Source organism: Solanum pennellii, chromosome 8 (assembly GCF_001406875.1).
Source record: "Solanum pennellii chromosome 8, SPENNV200".
NCBI lineage: Eukaryota > Viridiplantae > Streptophyta > Magnoliopsida > Solanales > Solanaceae > Solanum > Solanum pennellii.
Window position 1 is genome coordinate 64,068,132 of NC_028644.1, and position 16,383 is coordinate 64,084,514.

At 35.8% G+C, this 16,383-nt stretch overlaps 4 protein-coding genes across 4 annotated transcripts; 1 reads left to right on the forward strand and 3 right to left on the reverse strand.

Moving 5' to 3' along the window:
• The first annotated feature begins 5,548 nt into the window (after nucleotides 1-5,548).
• LOC107026876 (urea-proton symporter DUR3) lies at nucleotides 5,549-9,147 on the forward strand. Its single transcript, XM_015227986.2, has 9 exons — nucleotides 5,549-5,919; nucleotides 6,310-6,417; nucleotides 6,516-6,611; nucleotides 6,688-6,770; nucleotides 6,856-7,076; nucleotides 7,158-7,420; nucleotides 7,513-7,751; nucleotides 7,830-8,476; nucleotides 8,575-9,147. Exons 1-9 carry the CDS (start codon nucleotides 5,749-5,751, stop codon nucleotides 8,874-8,876), a joined length of 2,130 nt encoding a protein of 709 aa, XP_015083472.1. The 5' UTR covers nucleotides 5,549-5,748; the 3' UTR covers nucleotides 8,877-9,147.
• A 110-nt stretch (nucleotides 9,148-9,257) lies between these two features.
• Nucleotides 9,258-10,781, reverse strand: LOC107026877 (DNA-directed RNA polymerase III subunit rpc6-like). Its single transcript, XM_015227987.2, has 2 exons — nucleotides 10,554-10,781; nucleotides 9,258-10,280 (listed from the first exon to the last, which is right to left on the reverse strand). Exon 2 carries the CDS (start codon nucleotides 10,274-10,276, stop codon nucleotides 9,563-9,565), a length of 714 nt encoding a protein of 237 aa, XP_015083473.1. The 5' UTR covers nucleotides 10,277-10,280; nucleotides 10,554-10,781; the 3' UTR covers nucleotides 9,258-9,562.
• A 440-nt stretch (nucleotides 10,782-11,221) lies between these two features.
• LOC114073869 (receptor kinase-like protein Xa21) lies at nucleotides 11,222-12,847 on the reverse strand. Its single transcript, XM_027919406.1, has 2 exons — nucleotides 11,855-12,847; nucleotides 11,222-11,727 (listed from the first exon to the last, which is right to left on the reverse strand). Exons 1-2 carry the CDS (start codon nucleotides 12,828-12,830, stop codon nucleotides 11,360-11,362), a joined length of 1,344 nt encoding a protein of 447 aa, XP_027775207.1. The 5' UTR covers nucleotides 12,831-12,847; the 3' UTR covers nucleotides 11,222-11,359.
• Nucleotides 12,848-12,935: 88 nt separating this feature from the next.
• LOC107028287 (LRR receptor-like serine/threonine-protein kinase EFR) lies at nucleotides 12,936-15,173 on the reverse strand. Its single transcript, XM_027919328.1, has 4 exons — nucleotides 14,543-15,173; nucleotides 14,375-14,446; nucleotides 13,141-13,997; nucleotides 12,936-12,941 (listed from the first exon to the last, which is right to left on the reverse strand). Exons 1-4 carry the CDS (start codon nucleotides 15,171-15,173, stop codon nucleotides 12,936-12,938), a joined length of 1,566 nt encoding a protein of 521 aa, XP_027775129.1.
• Nucleotides 15,174-16,383: the final 1,210 nt, after the last annotated feature.

Consider the following 16,383-nt stretch of genomic DNA (forward strand, 5'->3'; position numbering starts at 1 on the left):
AATTCAAGGAAGATGGGAGCATCCTCACACGGGTACATAATATTGCTATATTTTATATGAGGATGTGTTGAGCAAAATTCTTAGGGTGCCTAAAGACGGGACCCGGTCTGTACTGGGCAAAACTTGCTCTTCTGAGTTTGCTTCTGTGATTTCTAAGACACCCACAACTAAGGTTGCTGGGATTTATAAGAAAAATCATGAAGAGTGAGTACCAGCTGGTCTTTGAGTTCATCAATAAGGTTCTCCTTCCTCGCACAGAAAAGAGGACAGTAGCAACTGCTGCTGATTTGTTTGTGATGGAGATGTTGTGTAGCTTCGAAGCCCTGAACCTCCCTGGTCTAATGCTTGAGCATATCCACAAAACTGTCATTGAGAGGAAAGGTGTTCACGGAATGGGTTACGGATACTTTCTCACGGAAGTATTCAAGCATTTTCAAATTCCTCTCAGTGTTGGAAAAGTTGGGACGGTTAAACAGGCCATCTCCGAGAGTACCTTGGTTGAGTGCGAATGCATTGAAGGAAGAGGCTATCCAAAGAGCAAGATGGCACAACTTATTGATGATCAGGATCAGCTTAAGCACGAGGTTGAGGAGCTCACTGTGCGGTTAAGTGGTAAAGAGGCAGAGATTGCTATACTTAAAGCAGAACTGCTTACTGCACAGAGTGAGGGACCTGGTTCTTCAGTGGTACAAGCTCTGGAGAGAGAGAATGCTGAGTTGAAGGCGAAGATCAATGCCTTGCAGGAAAAGGCCATCAAAGATAATGATGCTGCCAATGCATGACTCACTCTTGTCATCCAGTCCCTGTCTCATCCTCCCCCCTCTTTCTAGCCTGTTGAACAATTCTCCCCTGTGTCATTTTTTTTTTGTGTGGCTTATCACTGTGTTGATGGATATTCAGTTTGTTTTTAATGTATTAGTGTTATGATGGCATGCCTGTTAATTTATTCCTTTGTTTTTCTGATTATCTTCCTTTGTGCATGCTTTTCCCTTATTGATTGATTGCTCTTTAGCTTTGATCTTGTTTAGTATTTCAGTTGACATCATTGGTTTACTGCATATCTTTTTTATGATGCCAAAAGGAGGAAGTCAAACTGTGAGTAACTGAATATACAGTAGTAAGGCGGAATATACAGTGAGGGAGAATATATAGTAAGGGGGAATATAGCAAGGGGGAACTAAGTTGGAGAAGATCCGAGATCAGTGTTTGTAGTGTTTGTCATCATCAAAAAGGGGGAAACTGTTATTTGTAGTTTTGATGATTTGACAAACTTAGGGACCTTGTAAAAGTACCAGGTTTCTTACTTGTGTGTTGCAGATGAAACAAACCCAGGGACCTAGTAGAGGTACCAGGCTCTCATGGTGACGAGCCAGTTGACTGCCAGCTGGAGACGGTACAGAAAGTAGGTGCACACTTTCCGATGGCGTCAGAAAGTAAGACTTCTTCAACCAATGGCAAAGAGTTTTAGGAAAGTGACTTGTCCATATAAAAGGCACTTTCCTAAACATCTTTTGTAGTTTTTGCAACTTGAGATAAAACTCTTCAAGAACATTTGCAAAGACTGCTAGTAAACAAAGGCAGAATTATTCCAAGAACAACAGCAATCTCTGGAGCTTTTCGTATAGTTGTTTAGGAATACATTCTCTTGTTCTTAAACTGTAAACTATTCCTGAATCTATAAAGGAATCAGTGTGTAGTGTTAAAAGTCTAAGTTGTCCAAGTGGGATAGCTTAGTGGGTAGATTGTTTTCTACTTAGGCTTGTTAAGCAATAGAGATTATTGCTTAAACGTGAGATTAAAAACTTCTTCTCACATTTGTTGTAATCGTGTTTTACTTTTACTTTTGAAGATTAGTGAAAACAATTGAAAATCCTGTGAGACAGGTCGTGGTTTGACTCCCTTAAGCAAGGAGGTTTCCACGTAAAATCTTTGTGTTGATTTTACTGCATTTAACTTTCTGGTTTTATTCATTAGTGTAGTAAGGGACCTGGTCCATTACTTTGTTAAGTGAAGGCATATATTCTATCAACATAGAATGTTAATGGCGTGTTCTGTAACTTATCCTTTCGTAATAGTGTTGATAGTATTACTCTTGTTATTCTATTTCTGTTGCTATTTATTATTTTGTGTACTCCAATTATTGTCATATTTTGTTGAAGTAATTATTCCTTTTAACAAAGGATTGTCATACGTCTCTAGTAGTTTATTATGACTTCTTCTTTCCTTTTTTTAGGTCGAAATGTTTTTGATATGCTGTTTTTTTGAGTTAATAATCTATCGGACAATGGAAATGACCTCTCTACTTTTCGAGGTAAGTGTAAGATATGTGTAGTCCACTATCCTCCTCAAAGCTTTTTTATAAGGCAGAACACATAAGCGGCCCCTAGAACTTGTCAAGATTTTCCGTATAGACACCTTAACAAGAGCTCCTTCCTATTGAACACTTAAACCACTCAAAAAGTGTACCTATCAAACACACTTGGCTGACTTGTCACCTATTGTTTGAGGCATGCCTTTTGAGCGAGTGAAGTGAAAAAAAACTGATGTGTTTGATTGACACACTTAACGATCCAAATCTTCCCCTTTTATTTATCCAACCCTAGATCCCCCCCCCCTTTTTTTTCCTCATCTCTTTCTTTTCCACATCTCACCATTGTTGCTGAAAATCAAAAAAATTCTTCATTCATCTTCTTCACAGCGAAAGAAATGTCCAATTTGTCGAATTCAACTTCTTCAAATGTCCTGCCTTTCTTGAATCAGCCGTAGAACATGTCATATTCACCTCTTGAAAATGTCTTCTTCCTTCACTCTTTAAAGTTAAAATCAAAGTGGTGTTATTAAAGCAACATCAATCTATATGGTTGAATTAAAAAAAACATGATTACACAAAACCCATAAACAAAGTTGCTAAAAATAACTAAATACGGAGTTGTACCTTTTTTATTTCTTGGTAATTTCAAGTTTTAATCATATTTGTTAATGATAAAAAAGAGAGGAAGAAGAAGAATTGAGCTATGCAAGTTAGAGAATATTGTTTGGGAGGAAAGGGGAGGATAAATTATGAAATAGTTTTATATTGTTTGGGAGGAAAGGGGAGGATAAATTATGAATTATTTTTATATTAAAAAGAAAAAGAACAAATAGAGAGTTCATAAAATTATTAATGGTGGAATTTAAGTTGGCAGTAACGAAGGGCTTCAAAGAAGAAGATGCAAAGGGGCTGCTCGATATGATAATTTTTTTTTGTAAAAAAATATTTTTTTTTAATTTGCCACATGTCACGGTATGATTTACTCTTTTTTCATATTATAGTGTTTGAAAGTCACGCACTCTATATATTTTTGAGTAATGTCATTGAAGTGTCTAATAGACACATTTTGTGTATACATAAGGTGTTTAATAGGAATATGGCCTCATTAAGGTGTCTAAACGGAAAAAACATACAAGTTCAAGGGGCCGTTTATGTGTTTTGCCTTTCTATAATATATTGTTGTTATTATAAATAATATGGGAGGTACGGGTGTGAGCCGTGAGATAGTGAGGATGGGGGATACATGAAAATGATGAAGATGAGATGTGTTGAAGGACGAAGAGAATATAATCAATGTGGAATATCAATTGAGGAACTTTCATTTTTTCTACTTTCATATGTGTAGTCTTTCTCTCTCATTTTGTTTTAAGAAAATTATTTACTTTTCATCTGTGAAGTCTTTTTTTTCTCATTTTGTTTTAAGAGAATTAATTTACCTAGAGAATTTCCCAAAAATTTTAATCAGCTGCAACATGAAAATTTGAAAAATATTTTTCTCTATATAATAAAAACGCTCTAGATGTACTTTGTTTTGCAATATAATCGAAGGAATTTATGATTATTGAGACTTTAAAGATTATTGAGACATGACTATCATATTTCAAGAAAATCAAAATATAAAGTATAAAATAATAAAAGATGAATGAAAAAATGTGGAGCGAATAATTCATATTTATTGTTGAATAAAAAGATATAGCTTCACATGAGGAAGAAAGAGATATAAATTTACTTGATTAGTTAATAAAAAGAATTGTAGTTCACCAATTTGTTGGTGAGCTTCCTTCAAGTTTGTATAATATTATTTTGAATGAATATGGAGTTAACAGTGATAACATTGTGAATAAATGGTAGTTGTAATTCGATCATAAATGGATGAACTGTCTGTTTTGATGTGTATTTTTAGAGAGTGTCCCTTTTTGTGTTTAGAATTAAAAAAATATTCATTTTGATGTCAGAATCATTCATAGGTTTTGATTTTGCTTGTTGTTTCTTTACCATTTCTGCCGTACATCTTTGGGATATTTTAGTCTAGAATTTGATAAAATGAAAAAATGTTGTATTCTTGTTACCCTTTTTTTGTGTTTTTTTGATCGAATTATCACTAAAAATTTATCAGAAACAACCTTTCTATCTTTAAAGTAGAGTTAGATCTGCATGCACTTTAGACTCTGACTTGGTGAGATTATACACGTATGTTATTATTGTTGATTCGATGGAACTATCCAACCAATTAGAAGTATTGAGATACCCCAAGACAAAAGATTCTCAAAGCCCATGAGAGTGACCCTTTGAATCTATCACTTGCCAACTTGGGAGATTCATCTAATACTTCCAATGAATTGAAAGCTCCATTTTTAGTTTGATTAAAAAATTTCCATAGACTTTTTACTCTTCAAATGTCACAAGAAAATGGCCTATGCAAATTGTTTTAATAAATATAATGTTTTGATAAATTTTATCGTTCTCTAGTGTTAAATAATGTTATACACCCGTAATTTGAAAGATAAATCTACCGAAAAATCGAATATGAAATAGAGCTACTATGAAAAAGAGAGATAAAAGATGAAATATAATTATTAAATACTTTTTTAAAAAAATCAAAATGTGGCAAGGCGACACATATAATTGTCATAAAAATTCAAAGACATACTAGGCCGACGAGCTAGTGTAGTAAAAATTAAAGACAAAAATGATAAAGAAAATATCACGGTAAGGTCGTAATCATATCAAATCGATCGTTATTTAAAATGAGTCTTTTCATAGTTATCTAACAATTGATTTAAATCATATGATACAATAGAATTTAAATAACTATCAAAACAAACATTGTATTCAAACTAACAATATGTAACAACCCTCCAAACAAGGTGTTAGTCCCCAATTTGATAATGAAAAATGTCATACTCTATATATGGTACTTTTTTTTTTTTTTTACTTATGTTGGAACCATCGTTGAAGGTTCTATCAGAAACAATTTTTCTACCTATAAGGTAGAGTATGCTTACATTCTATCTTCACCCGACCCCTATTTGGTGGGATTACACGGTCCTACTTGATGGGATTACACAGAGTATGTTATTGTTGTTGTTCTGATTGATGGAACACTCCAACCACTTAGAAATATGGAGCTACTCCAAGACAAAAAGATTCTCAAAGCAATGAAAGTGACCCTATCTTATACTTCTAATGAATTAAAAACTCCATTTTTAGTTTGACATAAAAAAATTTCCATAGACTTTTTGTACTTCATAACATCACAAGAAAATGTCATCTCCCATCACAATTTGCTTACTTTGTTGCCTCTAATAAATTGTTCTTCTTTTTTTTTTTTATCTCAAGTAGGACTACAAAGATTCTAACTTTGTTGCTTATAAATAGTTTGTTTTGTTCAAATGTAGTGTAATTAATTTGGAGATTTACTATCAGTTCATTCACATATGGCTTCCTGTCCACCTTTTCAATTTTCATCGAAATATTATAGTGTTTCTGGAAATGATTGTGTGAGGCAGAGCAGCTTTTTTGGAGGAAAACCTGTTCTTAATCAGGGTGTTGGCTACTCTGTCATTCTTGGTTTTGGAGCTTTTTTTGCAATCTTCACTTCTTTCTTGGTATTTAACTTTTACCTTTATTATGCCAGTTTTTCATACTTTTCTCACTGATATAAGTTAAATCCTTCTTTTCTATTATGTAGCATAGTTTCGCTGGAATGAATGAAAGACTTTTGAAATTTGTGGTGTTAAACATGTTATGTATTTGTGTAGCGATGAAAAACTTGACAATAAGGGTAAAATGAGAAGTTTAAGTTGAGTTGTTTGAAAGATGTTATTCTTTTCGGAACCAAATGGAGGAGGAGAAATATTATCATATAGATTGAGACGGAGGAAGTACCTTTTTGGTGAGGGGAGAGGAAGAGGAAGAGGCAGTCTTGTCTTTGGAGCAACCATTTCCAATTTTCCTTCTTTTTACAAACTTTTTTTTTCTCTGTGTAATTCTATAAGGTTTGGCTGGAAAAAAGATATGTTGGTTCGCGTCATACATCAGAATGGTTCAACACAGCTGGTAGAAATGTGAAAACAGGACTTATTGCAAGTGTAATTGTATCTCAGGTACCATGTTTTGTTGTTGCCTAATGCCAATCTAGCCAAGAATTGAAAGTTTTGTGTTACTCTAAGTTACAATCAACTGAATGTGATCTCTTTTGCAGTGGACTTGGGCAGCTACAATCTTGCAAAGTTCTAATGTAGCTTGGGAGTATGGAATTAGTGGACCCTTTTGGTATGCAAGTGGAGCTACTATTCAGGTACGTCTAAAATCATCCTTCGAAATTCTTGACTTCAGGAATCAGGAAGATAAATTCTTCGAGTTGTTTCTAACAGGTCCTCCTTTTTGGTGTGATCGCGATAGAGATCAAAAGAAAAGCCCCTTATGCTCATACTGTCTGTGAAATAGTAAAAGCAAGGTTTGTCATGAACTATACTAAAGATGAAGATGATATTCTGCTGTATTCATATAGTCTGTTGAGTATTATTTACTCCTATTTTCAGATGGGGAACTGCTGCTCATCTGGTTTTTCTGGGGTTTTGCTTCTTGACAAACATTATAGTGACAGCCATGTTGCTTCTTGGTGGTTCTGCTGTCGTCAATGCACTCACTGGTGTTAACATATATGCTGCAAGTTTCCTTATCCCTCTCGGTGTTGTAGTTTACACCTTGGCTGGAGGGCTAAAAGCTACATTCTTGGCTAGCTATATACATTCCGTCATAGGTATCTAATTTAAGCTCTTTGTATCAGCTTTTCTCTTTTTCACGCGCTCATCTAAGAGACATTTGTGGTTGTTGATTTCAGTACACGTGGTGTTAGTCATCTTTGTGTACCTAGTATACGCTGCAAGCAGTGAACTTGGCTGCCCAAACATCGTTTACAGACGTTTATTAGAAGTAGCAAGCAAGTCAAGAAGCTGTCAAGAGCCGATCTCTCATGTAGGACAATCTTGTGGCCCTGCTACTGGGAATTTCAAGGGGTCTTATGTTACTATGTTGAGTTCAGGTGGTCTTGTCTTTGGTATCATCAACATCGTTGGCAATTTTGGTACAGTTTTCGTTGACAATGTAAGTTTTTTCTTTCCCTATGATATAGCAAGAAAACTAGCTTATGGTAAGTTTCTGCAACAATCCTGATATCAGAAATATCTAAATGTTAGGGATACTGGGTAAGTGCAATTGCTGCAAGACCATCATCAACACATAAGGGCTATTTGTTGGGTGGTCTAGTTTGGTTTACTGTGCCATTTTCCTTGGCAACATCACTAGGTCTTGGAGCACTGGCTCTTGATCTACCGATAACAGCAAGTGAGGCTAGCCACGGACTTGTTCCTCCAGCTACAGCTATTGCTTTGATGGGGAAAGCAGGATCAATTCTTCTCCTCACAATGCTCTTTATGTAAGTGCCTAATCAAGAATCACGCGTTATAAATGGTTTGTTAACTGTCAATTACACGACTTCTTCTGTATTGATTAGGGCTGTCACATCTGCTGGTTCCTCTGAGCTTATCGCGGTCTCTTCATTATGTACATATGACATTTATCGTACATACATCAATCCAGAAGCAAGTGGAAAACAAATCCTAAAAGTTTCAAGAGTTGTCTTAGGCTTTGGCTGTTTCATGGGCATTTTAGCAGTAATTTTGAACAAGGCTGGTGTTTCTCTAGGTTGGATGTATTTAGCTATGGGAGTTTTCATAGGATCAGCTGTTCTCCCAATAGCCTTCATGCTTTTATGGCGAAAAGCAAATAGTTTTGGTGCAATCCTAGGGACAGTTATTGGCTGTTTATTAGGTATTATCACTTGGTTATCGGTCACTAAGATAGAGTATGGAAGGATAGATCTTGACACAACTGGTAGAAATGCACCAATGCTAGCTGGTAACCTTGTTTCCATACTTACTGGTGGAGCTATTCATGCTGTTTGCAGCTTTTTAAGACCTCAGAATTATGATTGGGAGACTACCAAACAGATCACTGTGGTTGAAAAGGAAAAGAGTGAAGTGCCACCTGAAGAATTCAGAGAGGAAAAACTCAACAGTGCCAAAGCATGGATAATCAAATGGGGCATCGGTTTCACATTCGTGATAGTAATTCTCTGGCCTATTCTTACACTTCCTGTGGGTAAGTCGAAAAAACTCAATCTTTCTTCAGCTTGAGTGTATAATATCACAGTATTGAGCACTCAATCTATAAACTAAGTTGCAAATTTGATAATACAGGGCAATTTAGCAAGGGATACTTCACATTCTGGGCTATAATATCTATCGTATGGGGCACAGTTGGATCAGCAGTGATTATCGCTTTGCCATTGATGGAAAGCTGGAGAACAATCCAAAGTGTGCTTAATGGGATGTTTACAAATGACAGAGTTATGGGAAAATTAGAAGACTTGAACTCCAAACTGAATGCATTTATTGTAGCAATGCCTGAAGTAGAGAGGGTGTATTTACTTGAGAAAGAAAGAAGCAAGAAAAAGGAAGTAGCAGAATCTGATCAGATTGTTGCTTCACCAAGTCATTGAATTTCCAGATAAAACAAGTGTATCAGTGTGTATTTGAAGTCCAAAAAGATCCAAAGACAGCTCTTCGTCCACAAACAAAATATTTAGACCTATACACATAAAGAGGCGAATCCAGAATTTTAAATCTGATAGATTTCAATCATTAAAGTGTTCAGAACTGAACTCATTGTATATATTGTGTGTCAAAATAAGGCTAATCTGTCACAGATACATACTGGATTACTGTCTGTCTGTCACTTTCTGCAAAAAAATGTGAACTACATTGAGTATATTTCATGTCCAGAAAATAGCGTGCTTTTGTCTTTACAAGTACATTCATGTCTTGTATGAATTTGCTTTAATTAGACTGTTTAAACATTGGAAGGACTCGAGATAGCTTAGTCCACGAACCAAATTACTTTCCAGAAAAAAATCAAGACAACATAATGACTTGTTCAAGTGAAATTTAGCTACCTGATAACAATTTGAGATATGTCAAAAGTTGTGAAAGTTGTCATGCCAATACACATTAGCTGCAATCTTCTCATTAGCAAAAGGTAGCATGATCACACAATTTTCCCAACTGAGTTCAAACATTATAATAAAATGTTAAAACTTCCAAAAGGGGTTTATGGAAATTGTTGATTGGTTTCATCTATAAACCAAAAGACAAAATAAGAAACCCGAAAAGCAACTGTTGTAGTCCATCAGAATTCAATGTCTAACCATTTAGTGAAGTAGACACAGGTTTTCGGAGATATAATTCCATCAGGTGTACATACACTAATCCTAGGGCAAGCACCACATGGAATCGAAGCCATTGGCCCTATTGTTTTCGGACCTGAAGTAACTCCAACTGCAATTCTGTAACAAACAGATCCAATAGGAATAGAATGATATTCACCCAATCCAGTGCTCTTTACCTCTATAATGGAATCGTCTAGAACCATAGAGTTCAAGATTTCCCCGACTTGTTGACTTGTACAACACTCAACAACTTTCCGCTTCTTCAAAAAGTCGTGGATTCCTTCCACAGTAGCAACTTTCATCATTCCAATGACCTTGAGGCACGTCTCTCTAAGAACGGTTATGAATTCCTTGTCAAGTTTTCCCTCGGAATACCATGCTCCACCAGTCAGTTCCTCGGAAGGTTCATACTCAACAGCCATGTAATACTTCTTTGCCTTATTTTGGATACTAGGGACTTTTTTAATCAAGTTCTTCTTCACCAATGAAGTAAGGCATTTATCGACAAGAGCTGGCGCGATGTTTGCCTCTTTTTTCACATCTGCTACCCAGACACCCTGATTTTTTTTACTTTTGACCACATTGAGCACTACAAGCTCAGCATCTACAAGTCCCTGAGTAGATGAATCCGGTCTTTTCCGCTTCAAGGCGGCTGCTTCACTTGATCGACTCATCTTTCTGAGCACAAGAAGAGTAAATTAAAACAAACCCAACACATCGATAATGTCTTAAACTTGCAATTGATACAAATTGCAGTTCGAGGTATACTTGCAAATTTAACATTTGTACATATTCCGCCTTAAAATTGCAATTGAAACAAATCATAATCCAAGCGTGTGAATGAAATTTAAACTCCTAAATTTAAGAGTTATATAGATTACGCCTAAAAATAAACGTGGAAGAATGGAGTAAGCAAATTAGAACTGGAAGATACATATGAGAGAGACTTACAGGGAGTGACGGAAGAGGAGTCACCGACTCTAAATTGCTGATGCCGCCGCCGCCGTCGCCGGTTGGAGGAGTTTGCACAGCACAAACTACTGGTAGATTGTGGGTAATTTTGAACGGGGAGAGAGAGGGTTCAGGAGAGTTAATTTTGGGTTTTGATTCTTCCAATTTGGGTTTGATCTCCTGACGGTTCATTAAGTGTATAGCCCTAATTATTTTGGTCATTAAATAACTTAAGGAAACCTGTGGTACGCCGTGCGTTTTGATTTCATGATTTGAAATTATAAGATAAAATTAATGTTTTTGAATTTTGATATGTAATTTCATGAGATGCAATTTCAAAAAATTTCCGAAAAAAATTTGATTTGAGAATTTCATATAACAATTTTAAACACAAAATTGACCCATAAATTATTCTTCTTTTTAATAAAAAAAACAAAGTCATCTTTTGTGAAAATATCAAAAGAGTGATAAAATATTTACGAAATATTAACATGATAATATCGATCAATAAAAAACTTAAAATAAAGAGCAGTACACTATAATTCAGGTTCAATTTAATTTTTTTTATTGAATTAAAAGTTGAATATTCCCAACTTATGACTTTTTGCTTATAAAAGCTACTTGAAAAAAAAGTCAATCCAAACACGAGTTGTAGGCAAGTCCACGAGTCTCTGAAGTTACAATTTCATTAGCTACCATGGTTTGTTACATATATTTTACAAGAGAATTCCATACAAATTGAAAACAAGAAAAAAGAAAGATGGTATTTCATTCTGTCCCCCAAATTTGTCCCTCACCAAGAAGCCTTACATTCTATTTTGGCTTCTTGTTGGACAATGCAAGAAGTTGGTTTGAATCTTGTTGAGTCTTACAAGGACATCTTTCATACTGACTCTCTCTTGAGGTGATTCAGATGTACATTGTAAGGCCAATTCCATTACCAACTTAATGCAAGTTTCTTTGGATGAAAACTGCTCATCCTGTCTTGAGTATAGATTAGCATCCACTACATCCATCACTCTATCGGGGAATGATTCAAACACCCATCTCTTCAAGCTGAGTTCTCCAACGAAAAGATCGTCCATGGGCTTCTTTCTAGTAAATGTTTCCATTAACATGATACCATAGCTGTAAACATCTCCCATGGTTGACACTAAGCCTTCTGATCCATATTCTGCAAACATACGCCATATATTTATCTTCTTAATCAATAGCAAAAATGAATCGTGTTGTTTCTTAACCAAACAACAAGACAAATTAACATTATTTAACATAAGAAAGACTTGATAACTGTTGTATACCTGGTGCCATGTAGCCAATAGTGCCTAACGTTTTCGTTTGTGCTATCAATTTATCAGCTGTCATAAGTTTGGATATACCAAAGTCGCCGACTCTTGCAACCATGTCTCCATCCAAAAGTATGTTACTTGGTTTTAGATCACAGTGTACAACAACAAAAGAATGACCTTCATGTAAATATTCCATTGCAGAAGCCACATCAATCATGACCCTCAATCTTTGATTTAAATCGAAAAAGTTGTTGTGAGAGTAAAGCCAAGCATCAAGGCTTCCATTTGGCATGTACTCTAGAACCAATGCTTTAAAATCAAGATTAGCACAACTGCTTATCACCTTAACAAGATTTCTATGGCGAATGTTGCGCAAAATCTCACACTCCAAATCAAATCTTCTAAATGCATCTTGTACTTCCGCGTTGAAAACCTTCACAGCAACAATAATTCCATCTTGGAGTGTCCCTTTGTACACTAGACCAAGACCTCCCCTGCCAATCAAATTGGCTTCATCAAAGTTGTTTGTCCCTCGAACAACTTCATAGTAAGAGATCCTCTGATGGGATTGACCAATCAAATCTGGTATAGGAAGTTGTCTGCTTCTTTTTCGGTATTTCAGAAACCAAACCATGAAAAGAGTTGTGACTACTAATGCTACTGCAACTGATGCAAGAACAAAAGTTAAATCCCTCCTTTTGTTTTTACTTTTCATGCCACCAGTTCTGCATTCCGCCACATTGAATTGAGACGTTCCACACAATTCAGCATTCCCCATGAAAGATTCAGCTGTCAAATTTGCAAAAGGTCCTCCATTTGGAATCTTACCAGTGAGTGCATTGAAAGACACATTAAGATAGCTAAGTTGTTTAAGATTCACCAGAGACTCGGGGATCATACCTGAAAGGTTATTTGCGGATAAATCCAAGTATGCAAGAGCAACCAGGTATCCGAATGATTGAGGTATACGACCTTCAAAATTGTTCATCGACAGAGAGAAATACCAAATTCTGTAGTTGTCCCATTGTGCTTGGAATTTCTCCTGAGAATTGATTTCTTGATAAATACAAATTTCTTAGACTCTTCGAACTTCCTATTCCTAAAGGCAGAGAACCATTGAGAAAATTGGATGACAAACTGAGAGTTGATATACCGATGTTACTCCAAAAAGTTGGAGGAATATTGGAACTCAATGCATTGGAATCCAAAAAGAGTTCTCTTAAAGAAGAAAGATTTCCCAAACAACTTGGTATTTCACCTGAAAGCTGATTTTCACTCAACCCAAGTAGAAATAAGACCTCCATATTGCATAAGCTTTCTGGTATGGTACCACTTATTTTATTTTCCCGAAGTGTCAACTTCTGCAATCTGCCCATGTTTCCCAATTCATGAGGAATTGAACCACTCAAACCATTCTTTTCAATGCCTAACCACACCAAGTTACTCAACTTACTGATTTCAACAGGGATTTCACCTGTGATATCGTTTCCAGAGGCGATGAATGTTTCAAGAGAATTAGACCAATTACTGAAGGCTAAGGACTTCGGAAAAGTCCCTCTTAATAAATTATGTCCTAGTTGTATACGCTTCAAGTGCTTGCAGCTCGATAGCAAAGTAAGGAAACCTAATTCCCTTGTGGAGGGATCATTTGTCAGTTGATTCCACTGCAAGTTGATCACTTGAAGCTGCTGTAGATTTCCAAGATTCATCGGCACATCCCCACTAAAAAAATTGTGGCCCAAATCAAGGAAATTGAGCTTGGAGACATTACAAATGGAGCTAGGAATTTTCCCACTAAATTGGTTCAACCCAAGATAAAGGCCAGTAAGATTTGGAAAGTTATGGGCAAAGTTAGAAGGTAGAGTTCCAGAAAGATCATTCACTGCAAGAGCGATCTGTTCTAACCCAGAAATGTTATAGAGAGAGTTAGGAATTTGACCTGATATATTGTTTGAACCAAGATATATTTCCTTCAGATTAACAAGTTTTGCAAATTCTGTAGGAATGTTTCCATGAAGATTATTAGCACCAATATCTATCATCACCAATGTCGACAAATTCCCCATTGTAGGTGAAAGATTTCCGACCAATTCATTATTTCGAAGACTTAGATGTTGAATTGCTGGAAGATTCTGAATTTCACTTGGTATGTTTCCTGAAATTTATATCACATTTTTGGAGCTGTTAGACACTTAACAACCAAGTTCTTTATCTTGTAATATAAGGAGAAATAGATCAAACTTAGGCTAGTTCAACTTTCACTAAAGCATTTCATTTATGTTTTAAGAAAGAGAACTTAATGAGTCAAATTAGTTTAATTTTTTTTTTACTTTCTTAAACTCCGTGTCAAGTCAAACGAGACAAAAGTATTGAAACGGAGGGAGTATTACATTTCTGAGGTTATAACGCGGACATGTATATGGCCTATGTTGAATATGATTGTTTCAATAAGGGGTTGTTAGTTGATGGTTGCTCTTATGGTCTTTTTATAACATTCTGTATTAGTTAAACGCTCCATATATAGAGAGTTACCTGTCAATTTATTCCATCCAAGATACATATCTTGAAGCTTTGACATGTTCCACATGTCTCGGGGTAAATTTCCTATTAATTAAGATACAATATCAGGAAAAAAATACAATATCGATTCAAGAAGAAGGAAAAAAAAAGGAAATGAGAAGTACAACTTAGTTAAATTACCTGTGAATCTGTTATAAGACAAGGACAGAGCTAAAAGTTGGGTGCATTTATCTAAATGACTCGGAAGTTCACCCGCTAAGCCATTTTTACTGATGAATAAATATTGCAGCATTGGGAGATTACTGCACATGTCATTTGGCAAATTCCCACTAAGATCATTCAAATTTAAATCAATGATCTTTAAAGAAGAGATATTGAAGATAGACGATGGAACATATCCATATAGGTCATTATCAGAAAGATCCAGCACTTGAAGCCTCGAGAGCAATCCAAGGCTTTGTGGGATTTCACCGGTGAGATTATTCATTTGCAAGGACAAGTACTTGAGTCTCGTTAGACGTCCAAGTTCATTGGGAATTACACCATTAAAAGTGTTATTGCCAAAATCCAAGAAACTAAGGAAGGAAAGGTTCCCTATTTCTTTCGGAATGGAGCCTGTTAATCTTAGACTCTTGAGGTTTAGTGAGACAACTCTATGATGCCGTGTGCTACAAGAAACACCAATCCAACTGCAAACTTCAGTCCCTTGTGTCCAGTTTTTTGACAGAGTTTCATCGGGGTCATTGGTTATTTGTTCTATGAAGGCTAACAGAGCTGATTCATCAGTAAAGTTTGTCCTTGAAGAAGACATATTGATGCAGTAGATTAGTAAAAGGAGGTCCGTCATCACGACCCTTGCCATCATTATTATTTTAAGAACCAAAGTATTTGATAGGGGTATGAAGGACATTAAAATGCGAAAGCAGAAAAGAAGCTCTTAATATGCATTTCCTCCTTTCAGGTATCCAACTTTATATAATGGGCGTCCCTTGGATACAACCGCCTTTTGTGTAATCCATTAAAAACATCTTGACTTTGAATGTTAGAAGGGAAAAAACTCAAATATGTCATCGAACTTAACAAAATGGCCTATCTATGCCACTCGTTATAGTTGGACATAAACATGCCACCGACGTTACCATTTTGGCCATATATTCCATTACCTGCTACTATAAGATTTTGCTATGTGGCATTAACTAAACCCTTCATTACTTACCACCACCACCCCTCTCACATAGTCACTCCCTTTTACGAGTGACATATGCGATCCATTTCATTTAATGCAGTGACATATTTGAGCGTTCTCCCAAGGTCCCATCGCATCCCAACCACTATAACACCCCAAATTTCAACACGAAAAGACATACATACTCGTCATTCACACGCTCGTATGTCCTTCCACAACCAGCTACACCTCAGTAGTGTACTCTCTTTTAAACCAGTCTTATTACAAAAATATTTTTTCTGTCCTTTTCCTACAACCCCCACATACAACTACTGTAACACCTCAAACTCTATCACGAAAACACATACATACTCTTAATTCACACACACGTATGTACTTTCCATATCCAAATATACCTCATTAGTGTACTACTCTCTTTTAAGCTTGTCTTTTTTTTTCTTTGTTCTGAAACAAATTTTATGTCCTTTCTTTTTCCCAAGCCACCACTACGTCCCAACCACTATAACGCCCCAAATTCCACCACGAAAATTCATACATACTCTTAATTCACACACATAAATGTACTTCCATACCAGCTACATCTCATTAGTGGACTCATTTTTAAGCCCGTGTATTTATTTTCTTACACAGACTTGTGTTTTTTCTTTTATCTTTAAGAGCCATAAAGTACGTGAAATTTGTGAATGATGTAAAATAGGATAACATTCATAATCCAATTAAATAAGAGAGTATGCTTTTTCCATATAAAATAATTGTGTTACAGTATAAGGAACAAACTTGTCCTTACAAGTTTGTTACATTTATTACATAAAATCAGAAAATACAGATGTTTAAA

Coding starts and splice junctions, on each gene's coding strand:
- LOC114073869 (XM_027919406.1), bottom strand. CDS start 12,830: ATGAACAATTTTGAAGGTCGTATACCTCAATCATTCGGATACCTGGTT. Junction 11,728..11,854: donor TATTGGCTACATGGCACCAG/GTATACAACAGT, acceptor GTATGTTTGCAG/AATATGGATCAGAAGGCTTA.
- LOC107026876 (XM_015227986.2), top strand. CDS start 5,749: ATGGCTTCCTGTCCACCTTTTCAATTTTCATCGAAATATTATAGTGTT. Junction 6,771..6,855: donor TGTGAAATAGTAAAAGCAAG/GTTTGTCATGAA, acceptor TCCTATTTTCAG/ATGGGGAACTGCTGCTCATC. Junction 7,421..7,512: donor GTACAGTTTTCGTTGACAAT/GTAAGTTTTTTC, acceptor TCTAAATGTTAG/GGATACTGGGTAAGTGCAAT.
- LOC107028287 (XM_027919328.1), bottom strand. CDS start 15,173: ATGTCTTCTTCAAGGACAAACTTTACTGATGAATCAGCTCTGTTAGCC. Junction 14,447..14,542: donor GTCTTATAACAGATTCACAG/GTAATTTAACTA, acceptor CTTAATTAATAG/GAAATTTACCCCGAGACATG. Junction 13,998..14,374: donor TGGATGGAATAAATTGACAG/GTAACTCTCTAT, acceptor TATAAATTTCAG/GAAACATACCAAGTGAAATT.
- LOC107026877 (XM_015227987.2), bottom strand. CDS start 10,276: ATGAGTCGATCAAGTGAAGCAGCCGCCTTGAAGCGGAAAAGACCGGAT.